We start from the raw sequence: 19,988 nt of genomic DNA, 5'->3' as shown, positions 1-19,988 counted from the left end.
GGATGTTTTGAAAAAATACTTTAACATGTTCAATTTCATTTCTCCTCCAAATAAGTCTGGCGAACCTGGGCAGCTTTCTCTGAGCCTGAGCAAGAAGGCCGTAATTATTTTGATGATCTCACACTAAACAATGCTCACAAACCTACAGGCTCCGATAACGTTCGAGAAAGGAGAGGGTGTGAGGAATTATAAGAAATCGAGACCGCTGACAAACAAGCTCTTTGTTTATGACCAAAACATGATGACTGTAGATTTACTAACGATATAATCAAACCTCATATGAGTAATATTTATACCCAGCAAAATGCTTTGCATGCAGTGAAGCTGAGAAAATAGGAATTTCAGAGGAAGCAGAACTCTCTCATAAATGATGAGACTAATGAGTGAACAGGCAGGGCGTGCGTCCCCTTCCAGCTGTTCTCCAGCAGTAACACCACCCCCTCTGAGAGCCAGGTGACAAGCATCACAGAGCATTCTGTCTCCTTCCCCAACGCTCCAGTCACATCTCAGTAAAGACATAACGAATATTTACGTAACTGCCTTTGACTGATTCCCTTCTCTCCTGCACTTTTATTACCTGCATTTAGCTAAAGGGCTGAAACTGAGAAAATAACACGTTCAATCAGATCAGGTATTTCTTTACCTTGATAGTCATCTGGTTGAGGAGGTGACCAGTATGGCAGACTTTGTTGTTGGCCCTCTGAAGCTCCGCCTCCAGTTCATCCATCCTTTTCTGGCACTCCTGCAGCTTGCTCTGGAGACACAAGACCCCATGAGAGTTGTAATGGTATCGCATTTGAATAAAACATATACAGTAAGGTGCACCTTTGTGCGTAGGTGTCTGTGGATCATCAGTCTGCAGTATGCGTTTGTGTGCGTACCTGGAGCTCCTGGTTCTTGGTGTAGTAGTCGTCTCGTCCCTGCTGCAGCTGTCGGATCTGACTGTGCAGCCTGGTCACCACCGTCTCCCGGTCGTCCCACAGCTGCCTGTACCGCTGCTGCTCCACCTGCAGACTCTCCCTCAGAGACAAGATGTCCACACTCTGCAGGTTCAGCTGGTCCTTCTGCACAGACACGCAGATTCAAGTAGGAGCTGAGCACAACGTGTACAGGAGTTTCTAAATGTGCTAAATTATTATGTTTTAAAATTAGATGTTTTAATGCAGTTTGCAGCACCTAGCTCTGAAATTATACAAACGCCTCAGTGATCGGTGGATATCTCTGAAGAATTTAGATGCGTTTTCTCTGGACATGGCTGGCTGTTGAGGACTAAAACACTGTTTCCGTCTCTCGGGCTTAAACTGAGCTAATCCGTGACAATGAGCACATGCAAACTTGCCATAGCGTTGTTCTGCTCCTCCAGCGCAGTGGCGTTGATGATGCGTCGGAGGAGGCGTCGGTTGCGGACGGCGTGCTGCTCCCTCTTGTAGCGCTCGTACAGCAGCTGGTTGTGCAGCAGGAGCAGCTGGCTCCGCAGCGTGTGAAGCTCGTCCAGTGGAGCCGAGCCTGCGGAGGCCATGGCAATAACAATGTAGTTAACACGGTCACATGCCTGACACACACACACACATACTGCTGGAAATGAGCTTAATTATTATTCTAGTGTGGAACAGCAGAATAGCACAGGTCATGTAATGAGAATAGAATATAAAAATGACTGTGTTTAAATAGAAAACTGATTCCACCACACTGTTGAAACGTTTGTTCACTGTCAACAACACAAGTTACGTATTGCCCTCTTATGGTTCAAATCATACCTCTCAGAACGCCCTCAGCTCTTTCGCATCAATCCATCTTCCTCTAACACAGCCCGCGTCAATTGCGGTGTCCCCCAAGGTTCAGTACTTGGCCTCCTCATCTTCATTGTCTACACACTTTGCCTCAGTACCATCATATGCCACCATGGCCTCCATTTCTACTGTTTGTCCTGTGCCTGTGACAAACAGCTCTACATCTTCACTACATCCATTACTGCTGCACCTCCCTCCGCCCTCAAAACCTGCCTCACAGATATAAAATCTTGGATGCAAGCTAACTTCCCCAAACTCAAAAGAGACAAATCCGAAATATCATCATAACTCCCAAATCTTTCATCAAATCCTCTGCATCGATGGCCCCACTGTTCCTCCTTCCACACACATCCCTAACCAAGGAGTCATCTTAGATCAAACGCTCTTCTTCAAATGTCACGTTCATTACATCACAAAAACTGCCCTTATCATCTTAAAACCCTGCCTCTCCTCTTCCATCCTTCTTCTTTTCATCAGCTGAAACTCTCAACCACACCTTCATTAACTCAACTACAGCAACAGTCGTCTGTACCACCAAAATCCTCAACCAACTACAACACATTGAAAACTCAGCTTCCCATTGGGTCACCCACTCCCTCACCAGAGATCACACGCTTCCATTCAACAAAGCATTCAATTCAAAATTCTCCTCATCACTTACCTCACTGACTTCCAGCACCGACATACTCCAACCAGCAACCTCAGATCTGTAGATGACCACCAACTCACCAAGTATCGGGCTGGGGGGGGGCAGGGTCTTCTCTATTGCTTTGCTAACCTACTTTGTTCTTACTGACTGAAATGTGACCGTGGCACCAAGTCAAACATGGTCAAGTTCTAAGAGTTGGCAATGAACACTTGAGCAGATTCATAATCTTATAAATGTACTCTTTGATCGGACCCTTCCTGATATAAATGGAAGATTTGATTTGGAACAGCTGCTTGTCCCCTAACCCTTGGCCTCTATTATTAAATAGAAAAAATGTGCACACAGAGAACAACACACAGCCCGACCAAAACACTGAAATTAAATGAAATAAGAACAAGTTTCCTGCAGTGTGCTGGATTCCTGGTTCCGTTTTAGTTGAAAGAAATCATTTTTAAGATTTGGTCTTTGGCTCATGACCCAAGCTTCCACCAAATTTCTTGAAATCTGTTACATGTAAGAGATATCCCAGTGACTAACAAACAACCTGAAAACAACCTCCTCTGTAGAAGCACCAAGCACAGCTATCTGTTGGCTACCAGGCGGCTCCAATGCCTGATATCCTGATAGTAGATATTTAAAGGTGAAGGCATTATTGATCCACATTCATCTGGCGAGATGTTATCAGCTTGTCTTTTGATTTGGACAGTGACCTGACGGAAACAACTCTGCTTGGTCGACTTTAAGGTTGCTGTTTGTGTCTGTGGACACATTTCATTGATTGTTGCAGATAATCACATGATGAAGATATTTAAAATGTGAAAACGCAGTGCTCTTCAATCCCTACGACTGGCCGACATAACTCTGGATACAGAGCTTCACTTGTTAACACGCACGAAGGAGGAGAGAGCAGAGATTTACTGAAGAATTTGTTCCAAGGCCCTGACGGTCCTCCGGAGAGTTCACGTCAGTCATCAACAAGCGCTGAGTGGACTTCTGTTTTAGGTGCAATCAAAATGACATGACTCCTATCAGTCGACCACGGGAGAAGAAAAAATTCAACACAGTCTTTCTATGTTGTTGCGAGCTGCAGCTGGATGAAATTAGATTCTTGCTCTGTTTGCCTGAGCGCAGTAGGACTTAAATACAGGCTGAAGAAATCTCTAAATGGCCAACTTTCAAATTTCTGACTGTGACTGTGGGAAGTTTGTGTTTTTTTTTTATAAACCTCAGTTGAACAAATTCCCTGTCCCGCCGGGTAACATTTTAACATGCTGTTCATGTCTCAGAGCTTGTGACCAATCACTCGTCATGCCTAAATAATGTTCCATCTGCAGGCTTCATAATAGCTTCTTTTATCAGTGTTGGACAGTGATGTGGTGTGAGTGCTTTACCTCCAAAGTGTGTCCAGTCAGCTGACTTACTTGGCAAAGGTAATCTGTAAGGGGAGAAGATGAAAAAACATTTTATAAGAAGGATATCTCCAGGATGCTTCTCTCTTAAGCTGTTCTTAAGTTATTCATGTCAGTCACGACGTTAAAGATTGGATCATTTTTAGTAGAGAAACAGTACAAACAGCCACACGTAGAAGGGTTTTAGAAAGGCAACGGTTTCTGGTATTGGACATGAGACAAAGACATGAAGGTTTTGTGTATTAACGTGTCTGTAGCCACATTTCATTGATGTTAGTTGTAGTCCAAAACACAAACTATATCTCAAACCAGCTTCTTCCTGTTTGCTGCAAGACATAAAGAAAGCAAACGCTGCAGTTACTGAGGTCAGCCAGAGACAGCACAGACTGAACTGTACTACATATGAGGAAAGCACAGGTTAGCACACAAGATACTACAGTGATACGGTCCTGTTGAGGTAAACATAAAGATATATTTACACTGAGCCAGGAGACCGTTAGCTTAGCATAAAGCATAAAGCCTGGCTCTGTCCACAGGTAGCAAATCCACGTCTCAGCACCTCTAAAGCTCACTACTTAACACATCAGAATTTCGTTTAATCCGTGAAAAAAAAAAAAAAACAAAGTGTGAAACCAGCACGTTGTGGTTTTTATGGAGGCGGGGGTTACATGCTGGACTTCCTGAAATCCCGCTGTCACCGTGAGGTTGCCAGGCAGCCAGCAGAGACTCCAGCACATCAGGCTCTTTTTTCTAACCTTTGGACAGAGCCAGGCTAGCCATTTTCCCCAGCTTCCAGTGTTTCCGGTGAGCTAAGCTAACCATCTGACGCTAGCTTCATATTTAATGGACAGATGTGAGGGGGCTATCGATCTGCTCGTCTAACGCCTGACAAGGAAGTGAAAAGGCGCATTTCCCAAAATGCCAAACTTGGTCAAATACTCAAATAATCCTGAAACACTGAAAGTGAAAAAGAAACTCTTTACCATATTTACGTCAGTCTATGCTGTAATGTGTCAGCACAGATAATGCTGTTATACTTATCATCACTCTAACGTTCTTCATATTATCTGTTATTTAATGTCCATATTACAAATTTATGTGACCATATCGTAATCATTTGCCCTGTTGGATTCTTGCCTCAGCCAGACTTTTTTCTCCCTCCATCAGGCCGTGTTTGACCCTGATGAAGACAGTAAAATGTGGGGGTGATGAGCAACTGAAGTGAGCAAAGCTAGACTGTCCAGTGCCTAACGCTGACTTTGCTGACACCGTCTCTGCTGTTGTATTATTGGCTTGGAGGACCAGCTCACTGTGTGTGTCTGTGTGCATGTGCGTGGGTGTGTGTGTGTGTGTGTGTGTGTGTGGAGAAAGAAAGGGGGCGGCGGATTCTGAACAATGTCATACTTGTTCTCAACTGGGTGTTTCCTTTCGGCTGCAGTAACAGACTGGAAACAGCCCAGGCAGGCTCTGCATAGTGAACAGCACATCAAAACACACTCCTGAGTTTCCTCTGCTCAGTATGATCAACACGCGTTTCACACCGACAGAACCAGAGAGTACTCAGACAGCAAATACCTCCTCCGCGGCTGCACAATCCTCTACACGTGTTAATTCATTAACAGAAACCGTTCAGGTTGTTCATCCTCTATCCGCTCTAAAACAATCACCGCTTTCCAAGTGAGTCAGCTCGTCATGACCCGAGTGCGCGCGAGACATTTCATCATGTTCCAGTCGCGCAAACTATGGATGAAAGAGCTCGCTCAGAGTTGAGAGATACACCTGTCGTGAAAAATGGTTGCACACGATGCATTTAAGACAAATAAAAAGGCGATTTGAGGAGCATTGGATGAATTTTGTCAAAGGAAGGCTGAAGAGGTGCAAAAGTCTTGAAAGTAATCCCGTAATATATAATAATTATAATAGCAACAATAAAATCCACGAATAAAAGTATAAATACCTCTTGAGCACTTTATCATGGGCGTCGCTCCCCTGCTGCACAAGGCGATCCAGCACCTCTAGTGGCGAAGCAGACACTACCCCTTCCTCTTCCCCGTCCTCCAACCCCTCCTCCCACTGCGACAGCCTCTCCATCGCCGCCTTGTGCACCGCCTCTGACGTCTTCTGGCCCACGAAGAGCGAGGCCGCCCTGGGCAGGGCCAGGTCGAAGAACGACTCGTATGGCACCGGGGCCGGGGTCTTGCTGCACGGGCTCGGGGAGAACATCCCAAACTTGGCCACCTCGTCGTCCGGGGCGGAGGGGCTCCGGTGCAGGTGGTGATCGATGGGGGTGAAACCTGACTGGAAGGACCAGGACTGCTCCAGGCCGAGGGCTGAACTCCTGCTGTCTCCTCCGGCTCCTCCTCCGCCTCCTCGTTCACTCCCAACACCACTGGTGCTCCCAGTGTTCTCCGCTTTGTCTGGCGTCGACACAACATGGTGGTTGTCCCGGACGGGGCCTCCGGGCTGGGCGTTGGAGTGGGTCTTGTCTTGTGCCTGACAGCCAGTGAGAGTCTCGGTGGTGTGATAGAAAGGGGAGTCGAAGCCCCTCAGGCCCGACAGCTCCTGTTTATCTTCAGTGATCTTCAGCAGCTCCTCTGTGATGGCAGCTGCAGCAGAAACAACATATGGGGGATTGCGGTGGAGTTAAACTGCAAGCACATTCTGAATGTCAATGTCTGCGCTTCAATACTTCTGCTGTCACAACAAGTGCCAAGTACCTGCTCTCCCACACAGAAAAACGGAGGTTTCGGGGCTTCTGTTTTTCCCCAAAGAGAACAGAAATCTTTAAGTCTAAGCAGCTAGCTTTAGCAGCAGAGCTGGTGCCATTTGGCAGATGCTTTTATCCAAAGTGGTTCACAGTACTGTCGATGCACTTATTTTTAGTACAAGTGGCTCGAGTGGGATTTAAACCGATAACTGTGCAGAGCTAGCTGAACGCGCAGGGGTATGAACAAGGATATGTTAGCATCCTGGATATTTAGTCAAAGTCCATGAGCTCAGGCTCATTTAGCTTAACAGGAGAATGAATTCACGTATGTAAAGATTTGATCCAATTCAAAACTTTTTAGTTCAGTTAACACAAAACATCCAGCTGGGAAACATGTACTGTAGGATTTTGATATGTTGTTAACCACATGAAAACGTGTTTTAGTCGCCATAAAAAGGGGCCAAGGATATGTGTGTTTTTATGTTGTGGCAAATATTAGGACGGTATGGAGCCAGATTCATTTTGTCTTTCTGCCTGACTGCCTTACGCAGAGCATCATTTGGTTTCTGTGGATCGCTGTTTTTGAGGACCATACCCTCAACGTGACCTGTGCCTTCCATGATGACTCACATGCAGGGTGAATCTGGTTTTATGATCTATACCAAGAAGTAGACTCTCACCCTCTTCCCTCTCTTTCTCTGTTCTCAGCTGAAGCTCGAGCTCCTGTTTCTTCATGAAGACCGACAGCTCTGTCAAAGTCATGGAGACGTTTTCAGCAGCTCCTGCATCTGATGAGGAAACGCGTGTCACAAGTGTCAGAATAACAACATCTCCAAAAGGACAAAGCATCAAAGCCACAAATGTCATTTTATGGGGAAGGCTGGTTAGAAGTTTGCACGTCATTGAGATTAAGACTGAGGATGCAAATTATGCAGCATCTGGCGTCACACATGGAGGTCGGGCCGAGTCGAAATTGCCTTCAGTCTATCTGAGGGTGTCTGTCAACATGTTAAACACCTGAGTGGATCAAAGCAGGCTCTCTGGTAGCTCTGATCACGTGATACATCACAGTCATTACAGGAGGAAATGTGTTTTTGAGGCGGACAGAGACTGTTAGACGAAGATTACATGAATTACTGCCCCTTTTAACCCCATCTGTGAGTGAACTGGTGGCTCATCACGCTGCTGTCAGTCTCTGTGTCGTCTTTATGTTAAAGATTTACCGTGGACATCCACAGGTTCATTTCAGATCTGATCCAAACCCTGTGGGGACCTTTTACTTTGAGATGAACGATGATAAGTAACAGTATTCATCATGACGAACCTCTGTTTGTGGCTGCCTCTCCACTCTTCTCTGTATCTTTCACTGGTTCCTGTCTCACCAGCGTCGCCTTGCTGCCTTCTCCTTGTCGACGATCCTGGAAAGTCACAAAGTTAATAATGTCATTATATTACGAATTCATTTAAATTTCACCCGTGTCTCAAGCCTCTGATGACTGATGGACACAGGTAAAGTCCATTAGATTAGAAGCCAAACACGTCAGTCTCAAGCCGAGAGCAAATAATACGACTATAATGACTCCAGCTCGTTTCTCCTGTTGCTTCACTTCTGAGTGCGAAATCACAGCCGCAAACCCTGCCTGATAAATCAATTTGCCTCCTGCTGTCAAGCAAATGAGTTTTCAAGATGAAAGGAAAAAGTTAGATCATTTCAACTGCCTGGCGTATTTGTTTGAATTGTCCTAATTAAGCCTCATACGAGGAACTGAATGCTGAACAGAAAAACATCATTGTGGTGATGAATAATCGCAGCGCGCACATCGGCCATTTGCAGTTCTGTCACGCTGAAAAAAAGTATGTCAGAGAATTTTTTTTTCTTCTAAAGTATAAATGAACAGACAACTGCCCGACAAACACTGATGGACTGGGGGAATCTGTAAATTAAAATGGAGGGGAGAGAGCATACCTTTCTTGGTGGACTGGACTGGACTGTGTTGGCTGGTAAGGAGATTATGGGGAAGTCATCTGATAGGGTGGGAGGTGGGGAAGAGGTGGCTGGAGTGCTGGAGGCTGGCGTTCCTTTCCCTCCTGCTCGCATCAAAACAATCAGCAGTCAGCAGAAAAGAAAATTTCAGAGTGTCGCTCAGTAAAAAAACAAAACGAACAGATGAATCTATGGGAATCGTGCGCGTGCTGACCTGATGTGCAGTGGAAGCGGCTGGGAAGGTGTGAGGCACTGTGGGAGAGCTCCAAGTTGGGCGACATGCCCCTGGAGGAGGGGGGTGTGGCCATGCCACACAACGAGGAGGGGCTCCACAGAGGGTCCTTCCCCCCACAGGAAGAGTTGAGTTCACAGGTGGAGTTCTGAAATGAAACCGAGCAGCAACATGACCACAGAGCAGAGAGAAAACATCACTGCGTAGATAGGAGATAAGGCAGTTTGCTAAATTTCCATAATACTTAAAGGAGCAGTTTGACATTTTGGGAAATACCCTTTTCTCCTGGAAACTTACCCGCTAGAAAACCACAACCTGTGGATTTTCACACTTTGATTTAAATATGGATTAACACAATGAGATATAACATGTGAGCTTGTCTGGCTGCTTCCCCGTTTCAAGTCTGAGCCAAGCTGAGCTGCTGCTGGCTGTAATTTCATACTGAATGGACTCCTGTCTGGCTGTCTACTGTCTGCCTTGCTTTGCACACGGTCCTCACCTTGTGAAATTCTTGTGTATTCATGTTTTCCACATCAAATGAATCTACCTTGTACACATGAAGGGCACAACTGGAGTGCAGTGTAGTTATTGTTCCCCCTATTGTTCGATAATGGAGGTGGCCCAATGCGCCATAATAAAAATGTACATTTTTCACAAAATAAAACATTAACCTTCAGAGAGGGGAAAAAAAAGCGGGCGCAAAATTTTACACAGCGGATGCCATATAATTAAAACAGGTGGGGCTGCTGTCGAAGCATCTACCAACTAAAACCATCATGAGATGAGAGGAGCCAAGGTCTGAGGGGAAACACTGAGTCAGCATGAGTCTGTCATTGAATCAAAGATCCAGATTTGGCAGATTGTAGACCTTGATGAATCCCTGACCTCTGACCTCACCCCAGAGAAGGTCAAAAATCTGACTACAATCTCAGATTAAAAACGTCTCTCCTGAAATGTCGGGTGTCCCACGTGTTCCAGATTTCTCATCTGTCTGGGTCGGAGGGAGCGTAGACACAAATCCTCACACAGACCCCAGGGGGCAGAAAAACACCCAGACCCCTCCCTTGTGCGGCTGACCCAATAATAGAAAAGGAGAGGCGGCATCTCCCTGGCAACCAGCCCTGGGGAGGGTCGACAGAGAGGTGGCAGGGCGAGGATTGGGGGGGGGGGTGACTTTGATGACTCAAAGGCTGTCTGTCTACTGGCTTCCTCTCTGACTTTAAAAACAACATGGAGGGCAGTCGCTGCTCTGATTAAGGCCGTGTGGCTTTTGGAGGAAAAGCAGTCGAACCACTACGTTTGACATGTAACATATGGAACGTAAACACGGCCACAAGTACAAGAGCCAGCAGCAAACAGACGGCTCACGATGCACTGCTGCGGTGTTTCCCTCTGATCACCTACTGTCCAGTCCTGTGTCCTAAAGCAAGACTCTGACAGCTTTTGAGTGCATTATGGATGATCTTACCTGCCGTCTGGAGGTCTGTGGGCTGCGGTAGGAGGACTGTGTCCCTGAGAAGGGGGGCAAGGACAGGGGCGGGGGTAGCGGCTGCCGTGGAGTCGAGAATGGGGTCGAAGAAGAGCTTCCTGTTGTCAAGAAGATAAACGGTCCGATCAATCTTCAAATGCATGCGCCTAACAACCAGCGGTCTTTCTCTGCTCTTCTGTACCACAATGTTTGGTGTTTGTCCTTTAAACCAGTTGGAAAAACCAATGTGTACCATTGAGAATACAAAGGTCTCACTGAAAAAAGGCCTAATTGTCTAGCGCTAGTCAATAGAAAAACACAGCGCAGCGATCCAGTGTCAAAATGCAGCTTCAGTAAGTTTGATTGGTAAGAGCTGTGGCCCATGACATTTCAAACTGTCACTCAATGTCAGATACCTGCATACTAATAAAACAACTAATAATAAAACTAATAAAACATTATTCCATCCATACCTGAACCTTCCTTCTGGTGAGTATGCTGAACTTCACAGTAAACACGGTGATATCTAAGTTTAACGATCATGACTGTGAACTGATGCTTTTACTGACTGTAACTTCCTGTCATAACACAGCATGTGCAGTATTTACTGCTGCCTTCTTGCTGTCTTGTTCACCTGGCTCTCTTAAGTTTCACATGTATGAAGTGATTCCTCACCGTAGCTGCTGTGGAGGTCTGTGTAAGGGCTGGAAGTGCAGTCTTGTGGCCGCAGGTGGATTTGGGGGTAAAAGATCTCAGGCATGGTGGCGTAGCCCTCCTCACAAGAGGCCTCCTTGGGGTCTAGAGACACTTTGGCACATTCGATGACGATATCATGGATTTCATACTTTTTCCACCTACAGCAAAGCACAGCAGCATTAGTCAAAGAGAGTAGACAGTAGACCTGGAAAAAAAGAGCGAGCAACTGCACCTTTCCCAGGTGGAGCGGCATGAGACTCACCTGGTGGGGTCAAGCTCATGGTCCTTGGTTCCTGTCACCAGTTCTGGGTGAATACGAACGTGTTCAAGCATCGGCTGAACACACAGGTGAACACAACGCTTATATTAGTAATCATAGCACTACAGAAAGTCGAACAAAGAGCAACATGGCACAGGAGCAGCTCACCTTCACTACCTCCTCAAAGGTTTCCATGTTCTCCTTCATACTGTAATGGGAGCGCAGGTAGGACACAAAGTTGCACGGGTACATGCCGTATAGACGGTGGAAGAGTGAATAGACGCTGGCGTGCAGGTGGATCAGGTAAACCTCTGAAACATGGCCTGAATGTGTTGAAATGACAAAGAAAAATGTTGAACTCCAGACAGGCAAACTGAATTACAGTTTATTGCTTGTTTGTTTTGACCCAGCCAAACTTCCTCCCTCGTGACCAAATTTGGATTTTCGAGCTCCAGTTAACTGCCTCGATGTCTGCAAGGGCAAACATCCTTTCAGAGGCCCAAGAGTGGTTGACTCTTTGATACATATATACATACATACATACATACATACATACATACAGTAAATACAATACTGAAGTTGGCAAAAGTTGCCTTTTTAAAAAGGGCTGGGATACATGGCAAAACATGGCAGGAAGCTCCTACCGGGATTCTTAAGGTTCCAAGATGCCAGGCGACCAAAGATGTCAAAATACTCCCACAGGTGTTGTTTTCCAGCTTGAGGGATCATGGGTAGCAGAGTGATGAGCACCAGCACTCCAGTTATCAGCACCACTACGTCTGTATCCGTCTGCCAGGAGACAAAAGTGCTCACGTTTATGATGAAGTCACAAAAAGGTTGGTTGGACATGCCTTTGCTGGTGTTTCTAAAAATGTCTTTCTGATGAGGAACAGTTTGTTAAAACAGCTCTCAATGTTACCCAGTATTTAATGGACTGTGCAAAATTGAGAAATATTCAAGTGGGAACTTTAATGAGAATGGCTGCAACAGTGAGTCAAGTCGATTTTATTTAGCATCACACATCACAGATTTGCCTCAAGGGGCTTAGCACTCTGTCCATTCAGATAAGGAAGACTTCCCCAGAGAAATCCTTTAATAGGGAAATAAGTGGAAGAAACCTCAGCAACAGAGGGAGGGAGTAAATTTACAACACTGACAATCAAAATTATGGATGGATGGATTTAATGCTGCCAATGGCGCACGTTCCTGCATAAAACTGTGCAACTCATCCTGTGGAGAAGGTGATGACGGCAATCCATCCAACAGCTGTCAAGACATTGGAGTCTGGACCGACAGACCATCACTGCCATCCCTGGTTCTCTGCAGCTTGCGAGGCTAAAAACACATTTGAGCAGCAACACTACAAACCTCACCTCTGTCCAGTTTGAGTGGACAAACATGCAGCGTTCCTCTGAGGAGCATCGGCTGACAGCGACAGCACACCACATCAAACCGGCGCTGGCCAGCGTTAAACCTTCGGTGTGCAAAAGCTACTTCCACAAAAGTTGCCATCCTCAGGGATCAGTGCAGATTAAATAAATCCAAACAAATATTCACTTAAGTAGCTGTTAATTGACCTGCCTCCTGCTTTATGTCGCGCCAAACTCTCGCAAGATATTAACACATTCCAAAAAGTGTTAATATAACATATCATATATGCTGTACAAGCTGGGTGAGAACTCTCTAATCCACGTGCCTGTCAGAGTGCTGACAAGGAGATTTTTGTGTTCACGTTCACGTTCACGTTGTACAACCGCGTCGTTACCTTTAGGCATTTGAGCAGCGAGAGCAGCAGAGGGTATCGAGCAATCTTGTGGATCCAGGACGGCTGCTTGCGGATTACATGGCCGAGCAGGGTGAGGGTGGGCAGCCGGCAGGCCTGTTTGGTCATACACTCGTTCATCTTGTCCAGAAGGTGCTGTGAGGGAGGGAAGGAGGGAGGGCAGAACAGCAGGGTTAGCGCTGTGTTTAACTCAATCAGAGATAAATAAAATCATAGATTTCTGTAATTCTTTCATTTTTAGCTTGCTACGGGCAATATGCCAATACAAAAACAACAACATGAGAGCAACTGATGACATTTTTAAGATTTGAGGAAAGTCCACCAAGACAACAAATTCCCATTTTCTTACAGATTCTAAATTTTGAGTTTCCTGTTCTTAAAATCACCAAATTCTGACACACTTTGTAATGGACAATAACAGGAGACACACTGCTGACGACAGACGACATCCAGCCCTCTGTGTGTATTCATAGTGCTTTATTTTCATTAGTATTTTTTATTTTTTTCTTCTGTTCTGTATTTGTGACTTGGCCGTCATTCGGCTACCTCAACCGTCTCAAAATGCAAAAGGCTATATTCACAATGTAATGGCTGGACACACCAGGATTAAAAACAGATTTCAATTCATACCAATAGAATCAATCAGAGGATCCGTGCAAGGAGGCAAAATAACAGTGTGAATATTCCAGGTACAGTTTAATTTAGCCTGTTAGCGAATGAGCTAAAGGGTAGCTAACTGACCGTGACAGCTGCTGTGCGGCGCAGTCAGACTGAAATCCATAACCCATTCATTTTCATGTGAAACGGGGAGAGACACATTGACTTCCTCTGCCACCTCTGTCTTTATATTTTTGCTTTTAACTACATAGAAAAATAAAACAAGCAGCAGAGAAAAGTGGATTTTTTTAACTGCAGTGAGTGTGCAGACAGTGGCACATTCATGACAGTAAAATGTTAAAACACTGCTATCCTGCTGGCCATGCTAGCTCCTGCAGGTTATATTTATGACCTCCCTTACAAACTATTTCCAGTGCCCTCCTCTCCCTAATTCTGCCCAAGCAGATTCTCCGATTGCATCAATTCTACTGGGATTAACAGATCTCACCACAAAAAAATTTGCCACTGGAAATCCTGGCATGGCTGAGCGTTACGCCTCTGCGTAGGAGTGCTGCTCACCTTATCGTGTGGCTCTCTGACTGAGGAGAGGATATGCATGGCCTGGGCCGAGTTGGTTTCCAAAAAGTAGTCCACCAGCCCGTTCAGCAGCATCGACCCTCGCTCTTCAAGGAAAACAGGAAGGATAATTTGAATTAGTTCAAAAGCTTTTGAAAGAAAGAGGCACAGTGAGACAGGAAATTCCAGCACTGGCTGAGCTATGTGAAAAGAATTAAGTTTAATAGGGTCTTCACACGCTGGCTTCATGAATTAGTAAAGTCACAGTTTCTCAAAGCTCCCTAGAAAGCTGAACACGGGCAGATAAATCATGTTGACATTAAACAAGCCAGTCGGCCATACCGGTGCTGAGCTGCTCGTTGATGAGGCCTCTGATCTCTTCTAGCTGGTGGAGGTCTGAGGTCTCCAGGAGTGGGAGGAGGTCCCCCACGTTGGACTGCTCCCTGGCCATGGTGGTGGCAGTGCTGGGGGGGTGGAGGCAGCGTCTCTCTCACGGTGTCCGTCCCTGCCTGCCTGGAGGACTCCTGGGGCCACCCACCAATACAGTCTCCAGGCACCTCTACACGGCACCAAGGCCAATTCAGAAACATTTCCCAGAATTAGAGCTCTGATCTAGGATTAGTCGTCACGTGACAATACCAACTCAGTACCGGGATGGCGGGTTTTTGCTAAAGGCGAAATGCTGTTCTTAATGCGGAAACTGGTCCTTCATCAAATTTACTCAGACAGACAAATAAAGGTTCTGAATAACAAAATGTTGTGGTGATGTGATGGTCTTGAGATGACAGTAGTTCATTGTTGTATGAACAGAATGCTTTCGCAGTAAGTCACAAACTTCAGTTTCACTGGATTCTGTCCCGAACAGGCCTCAGTCTGAGCCCAACTGAATTATCACCTTTGCCCTTGAGCCAAGCTTTTCGCCCCCAGCTGCTCTCGTGGAGCTGCTTCATGGCAACTTCTGGGTGTGAATGTGTGTAAGTGTGTGAGTGTGAACAGGGTGTTAATGAAAGTAGTGAGCATAACAGTGACAAACCTTCAGCTTTCAGTTTTTAAGGTGAACTCATGAGTAAATGGTTGCTTTCTTACACATCCAGCACTTACAGAGCTCTTTTGGAGTCTTTATTCTGGCCATCTGATGAATAGAAGTCCAACACTCACTCACAAATAGCTCCATTTTTGGTTCCAACTGACTCCTGAGGGAAACACTTGGCTTTTTAGATGCTCAATGTTCCAGTACGTTCACCAGCTAGTCACTAACTGTGAGTCTGCCACTTGGTGCTCAGCAGGTGGGGTTATACAGTACAATAAAGCTGACAGTAGAACAGCTAAACAATAAGCTAAAACTCACTATAAAGCCCTGTGAAGCCGAGGGGAGCTGCAGATTCAGGCCTTAATTCTCAATAGATTCATCACTACAAGCAACTCCTGTTACACTGTCATTTGACAGAAACAGCCATATAACTTTAAAAGGCCTCAGAGGGTTAATGTTGGACTTCCATACACCAGGTGGACACAAACAGGACTCCAGATGAATGCTAATGCTGCTCCGTGCCTGCTGGCTGTGTAAATGAGCAGCTGTTGGCTAACACATTAGCCTTATTAACTTTATAAGGTGATAATATGTCACTGTTGTTTTTACAGCCTTTTGCGCAACCACAAAGTGGCCAAAAAAAATCACTTAATGCAGATTTAAGGGTGTATTGGTAAAACATCAAGTTAAAGGTTCCCTGTGGAGGTTTTTTTAGGTGTGGGTCCTGGTTTTGTTTGTCTTGTGCGCACTCACAAAGCACACCTGAAAAACATTCCTGCCAGCGGTTTCGCACTATTACACTGATCTGCAGATATGCAGCAAGAAGAAGACTGCGTGCGGGCAAACATGGACATAAAGACTGCAGGATTAAAGTTAGACTGCAAATGTTTTATGAGGATGGAAATGCATTGAGCGGGGTCCGATGTTGAGGTTTGCCTGGTGGCCTTTAAAACGTTTCGTCAGCCGGTGATTGGTGGAAGACGTATTCAGATCTTTCAAGTAAAAGTACTAATACCACGCTGTGAAATGAATCCACTACAAGCAGAAGTCCTGCATTCAAAATCTTTCTTAAGTATCAAGTGGTATTACTGTCGGCGCCACTGCTGCAAGGACAACCAGATCGCTTTGCATTTTCCTGAGAGCCAGGCAACTACCAAAAACACGGGATGCACTGCGTTTGTTTCCAGCTTTCAGTGACGAAACGGTCAGCACCACTTTGGAAATAAGAGAAGAAAGACGCATGTTCACTGAAGAGGCAAAGGGAAATTGTCATAATTTTTTATGGAGTAATAACACAGTTTAAGCACTGCTTTAGGCAAACAAGTAACTACAGCGAAAGCTGGCGCCGGGGTGGAGGAGGGGGTAGAAAAAAGCGTGAGGAGAAAAAGCACGAGTTCATTCAGTCATTTAATCTATCGTGGAGACAGGAGAGCAGATAGAAATGGTGCCGTTCTGGCTGGATCACCCAGCCTTCATCAGCCTTCATTTTCCCGGGGGAATGAATTACCTGGCTTCAGACAAAGTGCATAATGAAAGCGAGGCTTATAGGGAACCAATCCAAAGGCAGATGATGTCATTATTCTATAGCTGTGACATTATGCAAGCCACACTTACTTCATAATGATACGTTCAAGCAAAAGAAATGTCTACTGCCAGTTTGAGTCTGAAAAGTGAAAGTAGTCAGTGTGCGGTAAAACGCTCCCTGTGGGTGTTCTACCGTGATACCTGAGGTTTCTGGATTAATATCGCTGCTGCATTCATGTGCATGTTGCATTTTATTGCTGTAGATGTTCATGGTTGAGCTCATTTTATCTACTTTACATACTGTTGGGTAGTCAATGCATCATATTCTATAACATCACGTGTTTGCAGCGTCGCTGTCCTGTGAGAAACACGCAAAGTCAAGACAGATTAGGCAAATAAATAAGGTGGAAAACATCTAAGAGATAATTAAGACAGCGAGAGGGATCCAAATATATGACCTGCGCCTTATCTGAGCCTCTTTCTGCTATCAGTGCCCAGAATGAAGGGTTGAATTCAAGAGCTATATTTAACATTTATTACACCCCTGCAGAAATTAGCCTTAAAACACACACACACACACACACACACACACACACACACACACACACACACACACACACACACACACACACCCTGCCTTAATGTGTTTACCATTTCAGGTCACTCGTCTATTCATTTTGTCTATGATACATTCAGGCTAGATGCTGAGTCAGCCATTCAAAGGAAAGGAGGCCAGGGGAGCCTCGCAAATCTCCATCTGAAAAACAGGCATAAATAATCCTGACAGGCAGGTCATTATCGTCAGGGTGTCTGCACCCAGCAGCTTATTCCCTAACACGAGTAATGAATCAGCAGCGGAGATCTCATCAGCTCTTAAGATCTGCTCTCAACACTCAGGCCACAACACTCAACGTGCTCGAAGATGATTAGAATCCTAATATGGCCGAAATTGGCTGCTTCTTGCAAGTTCAGGTGCTACCAAACTATTCCATCAGAGCCAAATACTGAATCTTCCAGAGTCACATGCTACCAAAACCAAGATAAACCGGAGCTAATAGGGAGAGAAATCAGTAACCAGCGTATTACAACTTATCCCCACTCGAGTCATATGTCAGATAAAAACAGTGGCCTCTGAGAAGAAACACGACAACATGACAACATAAATCAGACGCGCTCGAATGTGCTCCTGCAGCGGAAGTCACAGCCCGATTGCCTCTCCGTTATCAATTAACTGCTCAGTCATGGGGTCGGGGTGTGGAAAGTGGATTCAAACACGGCTGTTTTTCACCGTCGGAGCGAGCGTCTTGCAGGGACAGGTCAGCGGCACAAACACGAACCACCCTCAGTGTGATCTCAGGCAGCCTGGGAACGCTCAGGAGGACACAAAGAACCTTTATGCAGCGCGAGCACTTCCATGTAAACACTGGAAATTACATTTGACTGTGTGCACACTGTTACCAGCAGCCTCCTCTTCCCCCTACGTGATTATGTTAAAGCAGATCCAGAAAGAAGACAAAACAGGCCATTTTTGTCTTTTTTTCTCCTGCAACAAATACAGTGGTTTGTTGCAGGTTGCAAGTAGTTCATGGGCTGAATAGAGTTTTTATGTGAGGCATTGGGTCTGTAAAATAGAGTCCATGACTTGTTCCCACAGCCCAGTGCGACATCTTCACATGTCTTGTTTTGTCAGCTCGCAAAACAAACTCACCACAAACAGAGGAAAGTCCTCACTCCTGAGACCCTAAAACCACAGAGTGTTTTGCTTTTTTGCTAAAGATGTGACCAATTTATCAGTTATGAAAAACACTGTCACACAGATTTCAGGAGTAACACGGGTTACGAGTCAGCACATGTATTTAGGCTTGATGGTAATTTGAGAATACGAAAAAATCAAGTCATTAATCTGGATAGAACAGCCAAATGTTAACTTACACAGATTACTAATTCTGTATTCATGCAGTTACCAGTTTATTAGGTACACCACCTTAAAACACATGCAGTCTAATCCAACCGGCCTGCAAGAAATCCTCAATTCATGAAGGTTATAACGTTCAGTTTTTACTGAAAGAGTTTCAGATTGGTGTTGATTCAACTGCACGGCATTTTTGGAGGTCAGCGAGTTATAGAGGTGTTTCTCAAACTTAAGCGGCCTTTGTTGGTATCATCATGGTGGACAAGATTTAAAAAAAAACCTCTAAGTGTGATGCATTACAGCTCAGCAGGACCACAGTCGTCCAAAATGTCCCCACCGCTGAATCAACGCCTCTGTTTCAACAGAAACTGATCACTTTAAGCTCCGTGAAGGAGGAGTCGTATCAGACTGCATTGGTTTCAGCTGGGTGTATCTCAAACTTTCTATTTATGAAGTGCATGAGATGTACAATGCTTTAACTGACAAAACGAAAAGGGAAGATCTGTTCTGATATTTGTCCAAATATCTATAAAATCAGCTGATATTGATCTCATGGGGCTGACATGACAGCAGGAAGTAAAACTGTCTTTTTTTTATTTTTTAGGTGGCAGAAATCCAACTTAATTTAGACGGCGTGTCATTTTGGCAAACTTCTTGTAAGGCTGCCTCTGTGTTGACACATTAAATGCTGATTTGCTGAGACGCTTTCCATACTTTGTGAAATTAACTGTGGGTTTTGGTGAAAAGCCTCTTCACACTGATCCAACCGAGCAGCTGAAAAAAAACGAAATAAAAACTGAAAATTTAAACAGTAAAACTGGGGGACGTTTTACTATCCAATTTAAAACAATAACAACGATAACTGCATCATCATCGTGGGTATTTTTAGGCTTATTACACTACTTTTATACCCAGTGTAGTTCCCTTTGACTACTTTCAGGCCAACATACATACAGGAAACAGCTGAATGAGTCAAACGTGGCCATTTCAAACCATTAGAGCATTTCTGACACTTTCTTTCATTCGCCTCTGGGGAGCTGAACTCATGACCTCAGTATCTCTAAAATTCTGGCCACAGCACAGCTACTAACACACAAGTTTTGTTCATAAATGAGGTAAAGTTGTGACAAACAGACATCAGCTGTGGTGACAGTCCAGCACAATGTGACAGAGGGGTCGAGCAGGTCAAGCTGTGAAACTGGTGATCCATTTTGTCTCCATGGTGGCAGGAGAGGGGTGAGTGGTGACAAGTGAATGAACACATGCTAACAACAGGATATCATCATGACTGATGTGACAGTAAGAGAAAAACTGTTGTATTCAAGTTCGACGGCAGCCAAGAGATAAGAGCGAGGAAGTATGCTGCAGAAAG

General features: G+C 45.1%; 1 protein-coding gene across 1 annotated transcript in view; it reads right to left on the bottom strand.

Annotated features, from left to right (window-relative positions):
* tsc1b (TSC complex subunit 1b) overlaps positions 1-19,988 on the bottom strand; it is a 28,491-nt gene that overhangs the window by 7,814 nt on the left and 689 nt on the right. Inside the window, exons 2-18 of the mRNA XM_076757988.1 lie at positions 14,493-14,709; positions 14,154-14,257; positions 12,960-13,112; positions 11,839-11,983; positions 11,363-11,517; positions 11,198-11,271; positions 10,915-11,093; positions 10,240-10,358; positions 8,754-8,919; positions 8,522-8,643; positions 7,880-7,973; positions 7,236-7,343; positions 5,806-6,454; positions 3,831-3,874; positions 1,340-1,506; positions 882-1,064; positions 644-754 (exon numbers count right to left, since the gene is read on the bottom strand). Of these exons, the coding sequence (XP_076614103.1) occupies positions 644-754; positions 882-1,064; positions 1,340-1,506; positions 3,831-3,874; positions 5,806-6,454; positions 7,236-7,343; positions 7,880-7,973; positions 8,522-8,643; positions 8,754-8,919; positions 10,240-10,358; positions 10,915-11,093; positions 11,198-11,271; positions 11,363-11,517; positions 11,839-11,983; positions 12,960-13,112; positions 14,154-14,257; positions 14,493-14,601 (2,682 nt within the window). The 5' untranslated portion in view covers positions 14,602-14,709. The remainder of the gene's footprint in view (positions 1-643; positions 755-881; positions 1,065-1,339; positions 1,507-3,830; positions 3,875-5,805; positions 6,455-7,235; positions 7,344-7,879; positions 7,974-8,521; positions 8,644-8,753; positions 8,920-10,239; positions 10,359-10,914; positions 11,094-11,197; positions 11,272-11,362; positions 11,518-11,838; positions 11,984-12,959; positions 13,113-14,153; positions 14,258-14,492; positions 14,710-19,988) is intronic.

Source organism: Chaetodon auriga, chromosome 19 (assembly GCF_051107435.1).
Source record: "Chaetodon auriga isolate fChaAug3 chromosome 19, fChaAug3.hap1, whole genome shotgun sequence".
Lineage (NCBI taxonomy): Eukaryota > Metazoa > Chordata > Actinopteri > Chaetodontiformes > Chaetodontidae > Chaetodon > Chaetodon auriga.
The sequence above is the reverse complement of the archived record's forward strand: the minus strand, read 5'-3'. Positions and strand labels throughout refer to the sequence as shown.